The 16,877-nt window shown below is 44.0% G+C and overlaps 1 protein-coding gene across 1 annotated transcript; it reads right to left on the reverse strand.

The window, feature by feature from the left end:
* Window positions 1–415: 415 nt before the first annotated feature.
* LOC120034496 (tubulin gamma-1 chain) lies at window positions 416–16,151 on the reverse strand. The gene is made up of 11 exons (XM_038981084.1): window positions 15,984–16,151; window positions 15,681–15,793; window positions 12,272–12,439; window positions 12,005–12,073; window positions 9,833–9,912; window positions 9,435–9,561; window positions 8,339–8,425; window positions 6,473–6,622; window positions 2,511–2,663; window positions 2,042–2,203; window positions 416–1,596 (listed from the first exon to the last, which is right to left on the reverse strand). Exons 1-11 carry the CDS (start codon window positions 16,030–16,032, stop codon window positions 1,399–1,401), a joined length of 1,356 nt encoding a protein of 451 aa, XP_038837012.1. The 5' UTR covers window positions 16,033–16,151; the 3' UTR covers window positions 416–1,398.
* Window positions 16,152–16,877: the final 726 nt, after the last annotated feature.

The raw sequence follows: 16,877 nt of genomic DNA on the forward strand, positions 1-16,877 counted from the left end.
TAGTTACAGTCCATAGTTAAGTTCTCAACCTGAGCTGCCTGGCACAGGGGATGGATTTTGGCGCCAGCAACCAGACAGATTTCTAAAATCTCTCCTTCTGAACAGTCAGCGTCTTAGGTTGACACAATGGACTTGACCTGCTTGACCGAGCGGGCATTGCTGAGTGAGCCTGCATTTCTTTCTGGTAATGAGGCCTGAAGTAGCTTGGTAGAATTTGATTTAGCATTATTTTGTGGACCCTTGAAAAGTTTAGTATTCTGAAAATGCCCGCTTCTAAGGACTGCATGTCAGTGATTGTACTTCACGATGCAGTAATGAACAAGTACCACTTTATCCTAATAGTATGACAATTATTTATATGAACAGCAGCATACAGCTCACACTTAAGTCCACCAATGGCAAGGAAGAATATTCTCATAGATTTTTTTAAAATTTTTATAATTTCACAACACAAAGCTCAACATGAAAAGTATATACATTTGGATGGCTACAAAAAAGGAAAACTGTAGATGCTATGCAATTTAACAAGCTTCTTGATGCACGTAGAGTCAGAAAGTATGGATTTACACTCAGGCACCAGAGTAGAGAAGTAGGCTGTCCTCTGCAACAACAATGACCATTGCCATACTTTTGAAACAGACGTTTTGGTTTAAGTGTGTGTTGGGAAGTACATACGGGACAGCAGCAACTGATCCGAGGCCTATTGACTTGACTACCCTGTCAGAGCTTGATTATCACGGGCTCTGGTATCATATACTTTTCAGAAATGTACAAAGACAGAAGTCACACCAGGCATTTTATTCTATTCCCCATTCAAGAACGCTCGAGTGTTTCTCCGGCTCGTATGTTAGTCCGTGTGACTGCATAAGGAACAGCACAAAAGCAGAGGAGTACTATAAAGTATAAAAATAGTACCAAACAAGGCTAGGAGTTCTGCTGACAGCAACACAAGAACAGGAAGAGAGGATAGAGAGTGATGTAGAACTCCAAATCAACCCCTAACCCACCGGGCACAATATCATACATTCCACCTGTCAGAGAACAAGATGGAGCTGATACCCATTTGATCCGTTCAGATCTACTATCCATGAAGTGTCTAGTGGTAGGGGTCGTTTTGGAATCCTGCATGAGAGGGAGAGAGAGAAGACTAGTCATTCACTACTATCGGTGGGGATTGGATACAGGCACACAGATTGAAGTGTTGGTTTAACTCCCAAACAGAGCTTAGGGACAGAATAGAGGGAAGAAAAGCAGCAGGGATGAACTTGAACCCTTTTCTCCATAGTGACGGGGCAGGTGGCACAGGAGGCAACTAGCTCAGCCCTATCTTTCCCTGGTTGGGCTGTAGAGGGGGACCAGACCCATGTCATGTGACAGGGGTGTATATCCCATCTGTCCTCACTGCTCCTGAGTTCCCCAGGAGATGTAGTCGGGCCGCGTGGCAGCACTGTACTCGTCAATGAGCTGCTGCACCACCTCGCGGGAGTTGTCCAACTCGTCAAAGTTTTCCTTGAAGATGTCCTCCTTGCGGAACTGCTCCAGGAAGGCCTCGCGCTTTCGCAGTTTGTCGTACTGCTTGCAAGTCCGCTCGAACAGCTGCAACGGAGGAAGAGAAGAGAAAGGGCATCCAGTGAACTTGTAGCAGTAAATACATTACATAAATACATTACATATACCTCATATTAGTCACTTTCTGCCCACTCCCTCAGTCGCTGACTGTGTGGGTTAGGAAGATACCAAAAATACTCATTGATCACCAACCCGTGAAGTGTTTTGCCATTGAAATGTTAGCTAAGGATTATAGTTTTGTCCCCTTTTAAAATATTTTTGCACAAGGCAACCTACTCCAAGTAGCCGACCTACTCCAAGTAGCCAACCTACTCCAAGTAGCCAACCTACTCCAAGTAGCCAACCTACTCCAAGTAGCCAACCTACTCCAAGTAGCCAACCTACTCCAAGTAGCCAACCTACTCCAAGTAGCCAACCTACTCCAAGTAGCCAACCTTCAGAACCTGTAATGAGAATGAGGGGCGGAGCTTACACAGGAGATGCTGGTGTGATTGGCCATCATCAGGCCGCTGACGCGGTGGGCGGAAGGTAGGTACGGGGACTTCCTGGACAAAGCCACCTGGATGCTGGCTGGACCCCAGGGGATGAAGCTGGCCAGCTTACGCTCCCGGATCCTCTGCAGGCTCTTGTGGACCTGCACCCACACAAACAGGACTCTATCAACTTATGGAAAGTATTGATATTGCTAAAACTTTTGGACCAATATGTTTAAACACACACCACCACAAGGCCATTACAATATCCACTTGGTCTTCAGCCATCTCCTTTATAAACATCCAAATTTAGCAGAGGAGTCAGCTCATGAACTAATACGGAACTTTATTTTTAATGTCATCCGTAGTTAAGGACTTCACTTTGATTAGATATTTAATATATATATATTTTTTTTTAAACCACTGAGCTAGCACACATTCTCATGCTAAATATACACACACACAGACCTGGGTGGGGTCCACCTCTCCCTGGATGATGTTGAGGATGGCAATGTAGCAGTGGTTGGTCTGTCTGTCCCTGCCCGTGGACACCATGACATTCTTCGGCTGCAGCAGCCTCCGCATCACATCCAGCACGGTGGTCTTCCTCACACTGGCCACCTGGGAGAGAAACAAAGGAGAGGGCAGGTATAAGCCCGCATATTCATAAGTGACAGGAATGCTTTGTTCACAAAATGTTTTTAAACGAAGATGAATCGGCAGATAGTTGGAAAACTCAGTCAAGATCTGTGTTTTCAAGAACAGAGATTAAACTAAACTAGTACAATTGGTGGGACTTGCTTTAACTCTTTAAAAGTATTTTTGTGGTAGTAGTTTAAAAAAGGTTTACTTTACTATTTAAAGCAGAGCAGTTACATATAGTCAACGTTAAATGCAATAAAATAATTGGTCTGATTACTTTGATAGAGTTGACATGGTAGTCTATTACTTTGGATTGTGGGGCAGTTCGATCACAAAAATGTCTAAACTACAGTTGTTGAGTGTGAAAACTAAAAGAAGACAAGACAAAATGGTCTTCTGTCAGAATATGGGAACAAAAAGCAGGAGCATGAGGACAACACTCTTCGGAAAGCAAAACTACTGCGTTTCAGATAAATAGAACATTCAGTGTAAATGACGTTGGATTTTAGTTGAATGATGATGTAATGATTAGAAAGTTCTAGGCTACTATTTGGGGAGAGAAATAGGATGGTGCATCTAGTGATGACAGCTTTGTATCTAGACCTACTAATAGCTAGCTGTAGTTCTAATAAACCAACTCTTTAGGCTGACAGTGAAATCTGAAAAGTACATTTCCTGAAGAAAATGTGGTGCGCTTGCTAGCTTGTTTTAGAGTATGTATGGTTTTGAAATGCGTTATAGCAGTGGTAGTGTCCGCAGTAGTAATGTTGGGGACTGGTTATAGTTGAACAAGTAGCTAAATGAAAAGTCAGGATACCCTGAACATGTGAACGTTGGTTTGGTGTCTCTAGCTTGAATGGTTCAATAGTTACTGTTCAAATCACATCAAATTGCATTCGTCACATGCGCCGAATACAACGGGTGTAGACCTTTCAGTGAAATGCTTACTTACAAGCCCTTAACCATCAATGCAGTTTTAAGAAAAGGACCCCCCAAAAAATGTAAGAATTAAAACAAATAATTAAAGAGCAGCAGTAAAATAACAATAGCGAGGCTATATACAGAAGGGGCTCGGTCAATGTGCGGGGACACCGGTTAGTCGAGGTAATATGTACATGTAGGTAGAGTTATTAAAGTGACTATGCATAGATAATAACAGAGAGAGTAGCAGCAGCGTAAAAGAGGGGGGGGTAATGCAAATAGTCTGGGGTAGCCATTTGATTAGATGTTGAGGAGTCTTATGGCTTGGGGGTAGAAGCTGATTAGAAGCCTCTTGGACCTGGCGCACCGGTACCACTTGCCATGCGGTAGCAGAGAGAACAGTCTATAACTAGGGTGGCTGGAGTCTGACAATTTTTCGGGCGTCCTCTGACACCGCTTGGTATAGAGGTCCTGGATGGCAGGAAGCTTGGCCCCGGTGATGTACTGGGCCGTACACACTACCCTCTGTAGTGCTTTGCGGTCGGAGACCAAGCAGTTGCCATACCAGGATGTTCTCGATGGTGCAGCTGTAGAAACTTTTGAGGATCTGAGGACCCATGCCAAGTCTTTTCAGTCCCCTGAGGGGGAATAGGTTTTGTCGTGCCCGTTTTCACGACTGTCTTGGTGTGCTTGGACCATGTTAGTTTGTTAGTGATGTGGACACCAAGGAACTTGAAGCTCTCAACCTGCTCCACTACAGCCCTGTTGATGAGAATGGGGGCGTGCTCGGTCCTCCTTTTCCTGTAGTCCACAAATCATCTCCTTTGTCTTGATCACATTGAGAGAGAGGTTGTTGTTCTTGCACCACACGGTCAGGTCTCTGATCTCCTCCCTATAGGCTGTCTCGTTGTTGTCGGTGATCAGGTCTACCACTGCTGTGTCATCGGCAAACTTAATGGTGGTGTTGGAGTCGTGCCTGGCCGTGCAGTCATGAGTGAACAGGGAGTACAGGAGGGGACTGAGCACGCACACCTGAGGGGCCCCTGTGTTGAGCATCAGTTTGACGGATGTGTTGTTACATACCCTTACCACCTGGAGTAAGGGTCAGGAAGTCCAGAAGTCCAGTTGCAGAGGGAGGTGTTTAGTCCCAGGGTCCTTAGCTTAGTGATGAGCTTTGAGGGCACTATGGTGTTGAACGCTGAGCTGTAGTCAATGAATAGCATTCTCACATAGGTGTTCCTTTTGTCCAGGTGTGAAAGGGCAGTGTGGAGTGCAATAGAGATTGCATCATCTGTGGATCTGTTGGGGCGGTATGCAAATTGGAGTGGGTCTAGGGTTTCTGGGATAATGGTGTTGATGTGAGCTATGACCAGCCTTTCAAAACACTTCATGGCTACAGACGTGAGTGCTATGGGTCGGTAGTCATTTAGGCAGGTTACCTTAGTGTTCTTGGGCACAGGGACTATGGTGGTCTGCTGGAAACATGTTGGTATTACGGACTCGGACAGGGAGAGGTTGAACATGTCAGTGGAGACACTTGCCAGTTGGTCAGCGCATGCTCGGAGTACACGTCCTGAATGTTGACCTGTTTAAAGGTCTTACATCGGCTACGAAGAGCGTGATCACACAGTCGTCCGGAACAGCTGATGCTCTCATGCATGTTTCAGTGTTACTTGCCTCGAAGCGAGCATAGAGTAATTTAACTCGTCTGGTATGCTCGTGTCACTGGGCAGCTCTCGGCTGTGCTTCCCTTTGTAGTCTGTAATAGTTTGCAAGCCCTGCCACATCCGACGAGCGTCGGAACCGGTGTAGTACGATTCGATCTTAGTCCTGTATTAATACTTTGCCTGTTTGATGGTTCGTCGGAGGGCATAGCAGGATTTCTCATAAGCTTCCGGGTTAGAGTCCCACTCCTTGAAAGCGGCAGCTCTACCCTTTAGCTCAGTGCGGATGTTGCCTGTAATCAATGGGGACGACATCATCGATGCACTTATTGATGAAGCCAGTTGGATAGTTATTTTATGCAAATGTGTATAGTTATAGTTGATAAATCTTTGAAAGAATAGGATAGTTAGGATAGCCAGAATTGTGTAAGTTGGTCTTGTAGCTTAATTGGCCAAGCACCAGGACCACTGAATGGCTACCTCTGTATTCTTACGGCTCTCGTTCAAACCCATGTTAATTTATGCACATTTTAAAATGTATATATATATATAGTATCAAAAATCTTTTGACAAGCAATCTTAGTAGGGTCAGTCTAAACATCTCAGTGTTGGTTTGGAGTTAATAGCTTAAGCGGTGAAAGAGATTGGTAAAACAAAATCACAAATTCGAGACCTTTCTAATCTACGCTCTAACTTTTTGTCTAAGTTGTTGGCAAAGTGGTCAAAATAGCTGATTTTTGTCAAAAGTTGCATTGTATTACAGTGAATGTTGGAAGTGATGTTACAATAAGGAGCTCTAGAATCTTGAAAAAAAGTCCCATTAAAGTGAATGAAAAAATGTAGTTTCAAAAGTATAAATCATTAAAGAAAAGTTGGATGCAAGCACACCATTCCAGACCAGTCTTCACATTTTAAAGTTTGAATGGCATTTCTAGCTTAAATTGTGTAAGAGGAGTAGCATGCAGAAGAATAATAATAAAAATAAGTTTGACGAAGACTTCAGTGTGTTGGAAAAAACGAGCGCCGACTGGGTTTTATTTTTTTGAACGGTCATCCAACTCGCAATTCCAAGTCAGAAACTCTGGCATCTTTATAGAGCTCCAACTGTCAGACCTGAAGATCACTGACGTCATGATTTTTCCCGAGTTCCCAGGTGTCTTGAAAGCACCAAGACGTACTACGCGGTCACTGAGAACTACTTACCGATTGGTCAGTGGTGAGCGGTGTGTAGCCAGTCATGAGGAAGTGAAGGCGGGGCGTGGGGATGAGAGAGGCGATCAGACCAATCAGGTCGTTGTTCATGTATCCAGGGTAACGCAGGGTGGTTGTGCTGGCTGACATGATGGTGGAAACCTGTGGAGAGAAAAAACCTTTAGTTGTCATAATTACTTGTGGCTGTTTTAATTTCCGTAATCTTGTCAATTTCTGTCGGGCAATCACCAGGAGTGTACAGTGGTCATAAGAAATGCAGCCTATATGACAGAGACCATCACCGAGATTCAGCCGCGGGACAATTTATTCATGGGTGGATGGTCAGGGAGCCGGAAAATATTTACAAATCATTTGTAGACTGCAAATTGACTGCAAGAAGCCTAAATAGATAAAATATTTGACTAAAATATAATTGTTTCAAACATTGCTTACATTTGTATAAGATCACATATACAGTATGGTCTCTTATGCGTGAGAATACTTTGAAACCGATTTCCAAAATTAAAATCACTTGGGGCTGATTTGCTAGTGTTTTTACAGTATTTAATGTTTTTTTTTTTTTTTTTTTAAAGATATGCTATATGAGATTGTATGGTTAGAAGGTTAGCTAGAGAGGGGTATATAGGGCTGCCACAATTACTGTATAAACAACGGTTATGGATGAAGACCATCATGGAAATAAATAACCGGCATAACCGTTTAAATATTTTTTGGGGGGTGGAATGAACAGCTAACTGAAGACGGAATGTCCGGGCATTCGTGAGGCTGAGTCTGTTTCTACATTAACATGGACTCTTAACAACGTGATGAAACTGCTGTTCCTTGCTGAAACAAGCAAGGAGTTGCCTAGACAGTGTCCCCCTCCCTGCAGCGGAACACATAGAAATATAATGAATAGAACAGACTGGGCACCTCTAACCCTGGCAATTTGACTGGGAAACTCATGGGTACACTCGCAACGGCTGCCTGGTATTGTGATACAATAATGTCCATGGTAATGTAGAATGTTCATTCAAATGATTTTAACTGATGTGGCTCATGCAATGGAATGTAGTTTTTGTAATGTCAGTCGAGTTGAATCAACAAATCACAGCACATTTTGACAGGTACACTTCCTGCTTTTAATTCCTTCTTTTACTTCCTCCTTTGTTCCTATGGGTACACTCGCAATAGCAGCCAGTCCACCTATTATGCCACCATTGACTTAAATGGGGACGCCTGTTCTATTTATTCTATTTCTATGGCAGCACATGCAGTCAGGAGCAGAGGAGAGGGGAATTTTTTTATCTTTTTTAAATACAAAAAATAATAATAAATTAACATTTGACCGGTTATTACGGTGTCCGCGTTCATTTGTGTGGCCAATTAGTCATCCAAATTCCATGACCGCCACGGCCCTAGGGATATAGACATATTTGACCACAAGTTGTTTTTTTAACAATCACTGTGTGTTCATTCAACAATAATTGCTAGGGAGTGTGAGATCCAGTTTGACAGCTAAAGTGTGAGGAGTAACTCGTCTAACTAGTTTGTTTAATCCTCAGGACATTCTGGCTAACAGTGTGAGGTTTACCTCACGCATACACCTCACGCATACGCATACAGCCTCTCTGTATTCGCCTAATCATTTCTGGGTCACGGCCAGTAGGCTATAAACAGTAGCCTGGTCCCAGTTCAGTTTGTGCCGTATTACCGACTTGGCAAGACAGCACAACCAGATCTGGGACCAGGCTATCAAAACGCCTCTAAAAACACTTTCTCCTCTCGGGACTCTGGTGATCTAGAACCTGGATATTGAGAACACCACTAGGGAAGGAGGTGGAGCTTGCACCCGAGTGGCAGGTGTCAGTCACTCACCAGCTGGTTGATCTGGGAGAAGGAGGGGTTCTGGATGTGCAGCCTGTCAGTGGCGATGCGGTTCAGAGCAGTGTTGTCCAGTACCACCTGACACACACAAGTCAAAAAGAGAAACAGAATGAGAGGGATGTGTAGACGTGAGGTCAGAATCTTGAGATGTCCACAGAAAGACAGCAACGGGGGAGGTTTGACTTTAGAATTAGGGGAAACAGAGGCAAGAGAGAGATGCTGTGTGGTAGAGACTAGTTAACAGTGGGCTTTGATCCAATCCTCCAATCAGTCTTGATGGGTAAAGCAGAGTAGACAGTGTGCTGCTGTGTGAAGACTGAAGCAGTGGGGCACACACTGTGCGTCACTAACAGGGGAACCAATTCTTCTCCACATAGATTCTATTAGCTGTAGGGGCTAACCCAATAAGCCTGAGTAGAGGCCCTTACGTAAAAACTCCTGCAGGAGGAAGAAGATATTGGAGAGGAGAAACATTAGGCCGTCAGAGCATCTCGGGAACTAATACAATCATCAATCCCAGGCAGCAAAGATGTAATCAACCAGAGATGTAAATGTCCAGCAGCACGGCTTCATTACCAGTCATACACACCAGCAGTCATACACACCAGCAGCCAGGGAAGAAACCCTTTCTGTTACAGCGCCGGGCTGGCAGCGATGGTCATAAAAAAAATGATTCATGATATACAGGCCCTGTGGCTCCTAGTTCAACTTCCTCCCTCTCTCTAAGACTTGGCCGTGGAGCTTGCCTGATGAGAGAGGCTTGTCCGTCCCCATCCTATGGTGTTTTGGGGGATGAAGAAACAGTACCATTTTGGACAGGATGTTTGTAACTTTCAACAACAACAAGACAGCGTGGACCTGGCACGTCTTGTCTTCATTTCTTTTTTCCCACATTTTAAAAGGCACAAAATGACGTTCTCGAAAAAATTACCATGCAACATCAGAGTTTATGTGCGTGGATTTGATTCCAGGAAAGAACCTTTCGTCTATTCCCCACACAATGGTAGCCAGATGAAGGCAAAAAGCACAGATGAGAGAGGGTGTGTGTGTGTCAGTGTCTGCAGATGTGTGTGTATTTCTTGCTCACCACACAGTCTGCGTTCTGGGTGAGCCTCTTGAGTGTGAGCAGTGAGTTGTAGGGCTGCACCACCACGTCACTCATCTCGTCCTGGTTAGGGAACACAGAGTAGGTCTGCACCAGCTTCTTAGGGTACCTGGCCAACACACACAGGAAGAAAATAAAAAAAGTAGCACACACCAGGTCACAGAAAAACATCCAGCAGTGGAAAACTAAAAGGTGCCCCCAGGAAGAGAATATTATCTCTCCAATGGAGGCTGGGACAATTATGGTTACAATTAGGAGAGAGTTTCTACTCCATAAATTATAAGTCTAACTGTACAGCAGTCACAGAAAGAGAGAGACCACCTCATCTCGATCATCATCTCAGCCTCCCTGTGTGTGTGCGTGTGTGTGTGTGTTCAGACCTGTCATTGAGCCTCTCCAGCAGGTAGGATCCCAGCCCGGACCCGGTTCCCCCAGCGATGGAGTGACAAAGGACAAAACCCTGCAACAGAGAAACAGAGCCGTCGTAATTCTTTAATTCCACTGCTCTGGGTGAAAAGATTAAAACGTCTCCAATTTTTGGGCCCATCCAGACAAACGAGCAATTTCCTCTGGCTCAGTGCGTCACTACCTCTCGCATATTCCCTGACAGCTGACACCCATACGATTCTATTGATGCGTGTTTCATCTCGATGTGATATTCACACAGGGATTTAAAACTCCTGACACGAAAATACAATACAAAAGCATTTTGTAGAATTGAAACCACTTTCTCTTGGTAGAAACAAACCACTTTCTCTTGGTCACAGGTGGACTAAATCAGTATGTGCTCACTGCTTAAAGATGGTGTAACGTAGTCGGCAGGCATTTGAGTGGCGTCTGTGCGTTGGTCAGAGGACGGGGGGCAGAATATTATCCGTCTAGTTCTATGAAATTCTTATTTAATTTTTTTAATTTAACCAGGTAATTTTGTACGGTTACTAAATATTATATCTATTTTACAGTGATAAGGAAAGTAAAATCCTATAGTTAGTCGATTTATAATTTGATTGTTACTAGATTTAGAAAGCATATCAGTCATTTCAAGCCCTATTCATCAACTTTTGTTGAATAGGAACTACATCAGATACACTGAGCGTCCAAAACATTAAGAACACCGGCTCTTTCCATGACAGACTGACCGGGTGAATCCAGGTGTAAGCTATGATCCCTGAAGTCACTTGTTAAATCACTTCAAATCAGTGTAGATGAAGGGGAGGAGACAGGTTAAAGAAGGATTTTTAAGCCTCGAGACAGTTGAGACATGGCTTGTGTATGTGTGCCATTCAGAGGGTGAATGGGCAAGACAAAACATTTAAGTGCCTTTGAATGGGGTATGGTAGTAGGTGCCAGGCGCACCGGTTTGTGTCAAGAACACTGCTGGGTTTTTCACGCTCAACAGTTTCCCGTGTAGATCAAGAATGGTCCACCACCCAAAGGACATCCAGCATCCCTGTGGAACGCTTCCGACATCTTGTAGAGTCCATGCCCCGACGAATCGAGGCTGTTCTGAGGGCAACTCAATATTAGGAAGGTTCCTAATGTTTAGTATACTCAGTGTATATTTCACATTTTCATCATATTTTTACTATGTACTTGAGCTTGTTACCGCAAAAGTGACACCTTATAAATGTATAACCATTTACACCAGAAAGGTGAGATTTTAATCTTTCTTGGAGTATGCAGCATTACTAGTTGTTTATGGCCCTCTCATGATAAATTATTACTTTTGAGTATGTCTATTTAGGCAGAAATCTACATTTTAGATTACATCTATCAGGTTAAGTAGTAGTAATTATTGTACTGTGCCAGTATATACGACATGTGTTTATACCTCCCACTCTCCACCCAGCCTGGAGGTGGGAGGGCAGGCCAACCCCACAAATAGGCTCTCTCCTTCGCCTAGACAGCCATGTAATACCTGCCTTTTACCCAGTCCAGCTACTACCACCCAACACGGCATGCCACGCCCTATCTCTCACACACCCTCTCAATTGCATGTCCACACACTAAATAATAATGTGGGGTCATAAAGAGTATGGGCAACAGAAATTACACAGACTTCTATGGGGAAAGTCATGTTGTTTTAAGGGGGAGGCAACCTTGCAGCTGGCAGTTGAGGAACGTTTTTTTTAAAGGCTTGAAATAACAGAGCATTTACTAGTTTTAAGATGACATGTGTGGGCTCCCAGTTTATATGTACTCTCTATTAAGGTTACCCATTATAAATCGCCAAAGAAAGCATGCTGTCCACCATAGCACAACTCCAGGGAAAGAGGAAAAAAATAACTGAAAAACCTATATTCCTTTCACACGTCAGTCAGCTACATATGGAGACAATCAGGAAGTGTTTCATTCTGGATAGTCCCTTCCCCTCCCATTTTCAGTTTCTTCCTCCAAAGTTCTCCTCGCGTGAGGCAGGAGATGCAGTCAGTGCAGTGTGTGTATGAGATGGGGAATTGTTGGAATGCTTCCACACTCAGGCCTGCTGACTCCTTAGCTTTCACCCCATACGTTCTATGGACCAATCAGAGACTGAGGAAGAGTGGGCTTGCCTCCAAGCTGTCGCTGCCATCCGCCTCTCTGTCGATGATGTCGAAGATCTCCTCATGGATTTTCTCACCCTGCAAACAACAAGACATGCATTATTCCAGATTGTTATTTGGGTGAATGTAGTTACAAAAAAATTATAATAACAACATAGCCAAACTTCTACTAAATATGCATTGTTCGCCTCAAGGCAAAAGCTTTTGTTCTCTACATGGACCCTGTCCTTTAGCCTCTGGTCCAGCTACAACCAACAACATGGTCCACATAGTCACCTGCGAGAAGCCGCTGGCCCAGTTGTTCCCTGCACCTCCTCCGTGCTCCGACAGGTAGATGTTCTCTGGGTTGTACAGGTTGGCGTAGGGGGAGTTGAGGATGGAGTGGATCACCCTGGGCTCCAGATCCAACAAAACAGCACGGGGGATGTAGTGCTCATCGTCTGCCTGTGGATCATATAGAGAGGTAAGGCTTTACTCCTACATTTACATTTACATTTAAGTCATTTAGCAGACGCTCTTATCCAGAGCGACTTACAAATTGGAAAGTTCATACATATTCATCCTGGTCCCCCCGTGGGAATTGAACCCTGGTCCCCCCGTGGGAATTGAACCCACAACCCTGGCGTTGCAAGCGCCATGCTCTACCAACTGAGCCACACGGGACCACGTGATGCACAGAAAGCAAAGCATACACAATAATAATAGTAGTAGTCTGGTGACTACCTACAGGACCCGATATCACAGGAAGGCCAAAATAGATCAAGGACATCAACCACCCGAGCCACGGCCTGTTCACCCCGCTATCATCCAGAAGGCGAGGTCAGTACAGGTGCATCAAAGCGGGGACCGAGAGACTGAAAAACAGCTTCTATCTCAAGGCCATCAGACTGTTAAATAGCCATCACTAGTCGGATACCACCCGGTTACTCAACCCTGCACCTTAGAGGCTGCTGCCCTATATACATAGACCTGGAATCACTGGCCACTTTAATAAATGTTTACTCATCTTATATGTATATACTGTATTTTAGTCAATGCCACTCCGACATTGCTCAATCTAATATTTATATAATTCTTAATTCCATTCTTTCACTTTTAGATGTGTTGGAGCTAGGAACACAAACATTTCGCTACACCCGCAATAACATCCACTCAATATGTGTATGTGACCAATAACATTTGATCGCAGTAACGTGGTGAATGCCGACTGCCATATACTATTAGACAGCTCCATCTAGTGGGGAATAATGGTACAGTCCGTGATGCATGCTTCATGTCTATTTCGTTTGCCATCAATACAGCAGCTGTTGCACCGCAAATATTATTTTATTTAACTAGGCAAGTCAGTTAAGAACAAATTGTTATTTACAATGACGGCCTACCAAAAGGCATCCTGCGGGGGCGGGGGCTGGGATTTTAAAAAAAATATATAAAATAAAAATATAGGACAAAACACACATCACGACAAGAGACACACCACATAAAGAAAGACCTAAGACGACAACACAGCATGGCAGCAACACATGACAACAAAGCATGGTAGCAACACAACATGACAACAACATGGTAGCAACACAACATGGCAGCAGCCAAACATGGTAGCAGCACAAAACATGGTACAGACATTACTGGGCACAGACAACAGCACAAAGTGCAAGAAGGTAGAGACAATAATACATAATACGAAGCAGTCACAACTGTCAGGAAGAGTGTCCGTGATTGAGTCTTTGAATGAAGAGATAAAACTGTCCAGTTTGAGTGTTTGTTGCAGCTCGTTCCAGTCGCTAGCTGCAGCCAACTGAAAAGAGGAGCAACCCAGGGATGTGTGTTCTTTGGAGACCTTTACAGAACGTGACTGGCAGAACGGGTGTTGTATGTGAAGGATGATGGCTGCAGTAGATAGAAGGGAGTGAGGCCTAAGAGGGTTTTATAAATAAGCATCAACCAGTTGGTCTTGCGACGGGTATACAGAGATGACCAGTTTACAGAGGAGTATAGAGTGCAGTGATGTGTCCTATAAAGAGTATTGGTGGCAAATCTGATGGCCGAATGGTAAAGAACATCTAGCCGCTCGAGAGCACCCTTACCTGCCGATCTATAAATTACATCTTGCTTGGTTAGGATGGTACACCGAATCAGGGTTAGTTTAGCAGTTGGGGTGAAAGAGGAGCAATTACGATAGAGGACTTCTAGAACTTCAGCCTGCAGCTTTGATATGTGCTGAGAGAAGGACAGTGTACCGTCTAGCCTTACTCCCAAGTAATTGTATGAGGTGACTACCTCAAGCTCTAAACCCTCAGAGGTAGTAATCACACCTGTGGGGAGAGGGGCATTCTTCTTACCGAACGACATAACCTTTGTTCTGAAGGTGTTCAAAACAAGGTTATGGGTAGAGAAAGCTTGTTGGACACTAAGAAAGCTTTGTTGTAGAGCGTTTAACTAAATCCAGGGAGTGGCCAGCTGAGTATAAGACTATCATCTGCATATAAATGGATGAGAGCTTCCTATTGCCTGAGCTATGTTGTTAATGTACATTGAGAAGAGCGTGGGGCCTAGGATCGAGCCTTGGGGTACTACCTTGGTGACGGAGTGGCGGAGACAGATTTTCTGACTTTATACACTGCACTCTTTGAGAGAGGTAGTTAGCACACCAGGCCAAAGACCCCTCAGAGACACCAATACTCCATAGCCGGCCCACAAGAATGGAATGGTCTACCGTATCAAAAGCTTTGGCCAAGTCAATAAAAATAGCAGCACAACATTGCTTAGAATCAAGGGCAATGGTGACATCATTGAGGACCTTTAAGGTTGCAGTGACACATCCGTAACCTGAGCGGAAACCAGATTGCATACCAGAGAGAATACTATAGACATCAGGAAAGCCAGTCAGTTGATTATTGACAAGTTTTTCCAACACTTATGATAAACAGGGCAAAATAGAAAGGCCTATAACATAGAGGCCTATAACATTTAGGATCAGCTTGATCTCCACCTTTAAATAAAGGACACACCGTGGCTGCCTTCCAAGCAATGGGAACCTCCCCAGAGAGGAGAGACAGGTTAAAAAGGTTGGAGGCAACAATAGGGACAGCAATCTTAAAGATGAAAGGGTCTAAACCATCTGACCCAGATGTTTTTGGGGGGTCAAGTTTTAGGAGCTCCTTTAGCACCTCGGACTCAGTGACCGCCTGCAGGTGAAAAAGAGGGAGGACCATCGGGGCTAGTCGCATTAGAAGGGGTGGGAGATGAGGAAATGTTGGACGGGCAAGGAGGCATGGCTGAGTCAAATAGGAATCCTGACTTAAGGAAGTGATTAAAGAGCTTAGCCATGTGCTCCTTGTCAGTAACAACCACATATGTACTGTACTTTAGTTTGAAGCTAAATCTGTCAAACTGCCAAGCCCACATCAGGACCAATAGACAGAGAGGCGAGGATTCCCTCTAGTCTATCGCCCTTTCTCAATTAATATTTTCTTGATTCCTTACATCCTTGCTCCTCGTTTCCTTCTCAAAACACATTGGAGAACACGGTTTGAGGGGAAGGACCTTGGAACTTCTCCAATACGGTTGAGAAGGATATAACAAGGTGATAAGATGCGATGCCTACACGCACTCTCTTCCCATGGCTCCATATCCGGGATAGGAACCTGACCCACTTATCTAGCTAGCTAATGATGTTCTGTACCTGATAGAAGAAGACATCCTTCCTGTCAGTGCCCTCTGTGGCGAACTCCTCCACAATCCCCTCCGGACTGATGCCATGCTCTGCACAGAGTTGTTTCCAAAACTCAAAACCAACTGCAATAAAGTGGAAATAAGATGCATTTAATTACAACACCAAACCAATGCATGATACGTGCATGTCCAGTAGTTGTTATTTTACTACTAGCCTAGCTGTTTGCTAGCATTGCTATGCCTACAGTTGTTAACGTTAGGTATATGTACTAGCTAGCTATTAATTTGTAGCAAGGGAAAGACTTCGCCGTACTTTGGTTTCCACATTGGCCAAGTTGAAGTGTTATGATTTCTCGAGGCATATTCCTCTTTTAGTAGATCCCCTACCAGCGAAGTCTATAATCGGAGAGACTGCTGTCTAGCCGACCACTGTATTAATCTTGCTGACCTGCTTCCCGCTTGGAAATACCGCATAAATGGAGTCACAACGCCTAACGGCACAATGCGCATGCTCACATTCTTCTTCTTCTACAATATTACGGCGTTCCGCAAACATAAGTCAAAGGGACATGCCGCCACCTACTGTACTGGACTGTGTAGTCAATCACAGTTTAGAGAATAATGAATAAAGAACCAAACATTAAGATAAACTAAACCATCCTATCTAATCCTGTACTACTAAGAAAATAAAAAATAACCCTACTAACTTCTATCAAATCCTGCATGCTCACATTCTAGGGCTTCATTCATCAAATAGTAGGAGTTGAGTAAAATAGTTTGGCAGAATTGCTGTGAATAGAAGCACATTATACTTTACTACAATTAAATAAATAATTCACTTTTTCGAAATTGTCTGGATATAATTAAATATCTCTAAAATCGTATTTAAATGTGGCTATTTCATTATGTGTGACCAGTGAAACATCAATGTTACGCATACATTGTGCAGGACGCACCAGAAGTAGTCTGTTGATAATTGTTTGTGTTTCTGCTGGTCAGAGGGAATGGGCGCTGCGTGTTAAATGGATGGGGACAAGATATGTGAATTGTTTTGCTCTCAATAAAAGGGCTCCATTGAAAGGAGTGAATACTGAAGTAGCGATAAATGTGAAAGTTGACCAACTGAAGAGGAAGCTTCCCGGTGTTTCTTGATGCTAGTTGTTTGGTGCGACGCATACCGGGTGGCGTGAGTGGTGAAACAGTAGAG

Source organism: Salvelinus namaycush, chromosome 41, assembly GCF_016432855.1.
Source record: "Salvelinus namaycush isolate Seneca chromosome 41, SaNama_1.0, whole genome shotgun sequence".
NCBI lineage: Eukaryota > Metazoa > Chordata > Actinopteri > Salmoniformes > Salmonidae > Salvelinus > Salvelinus namaycush.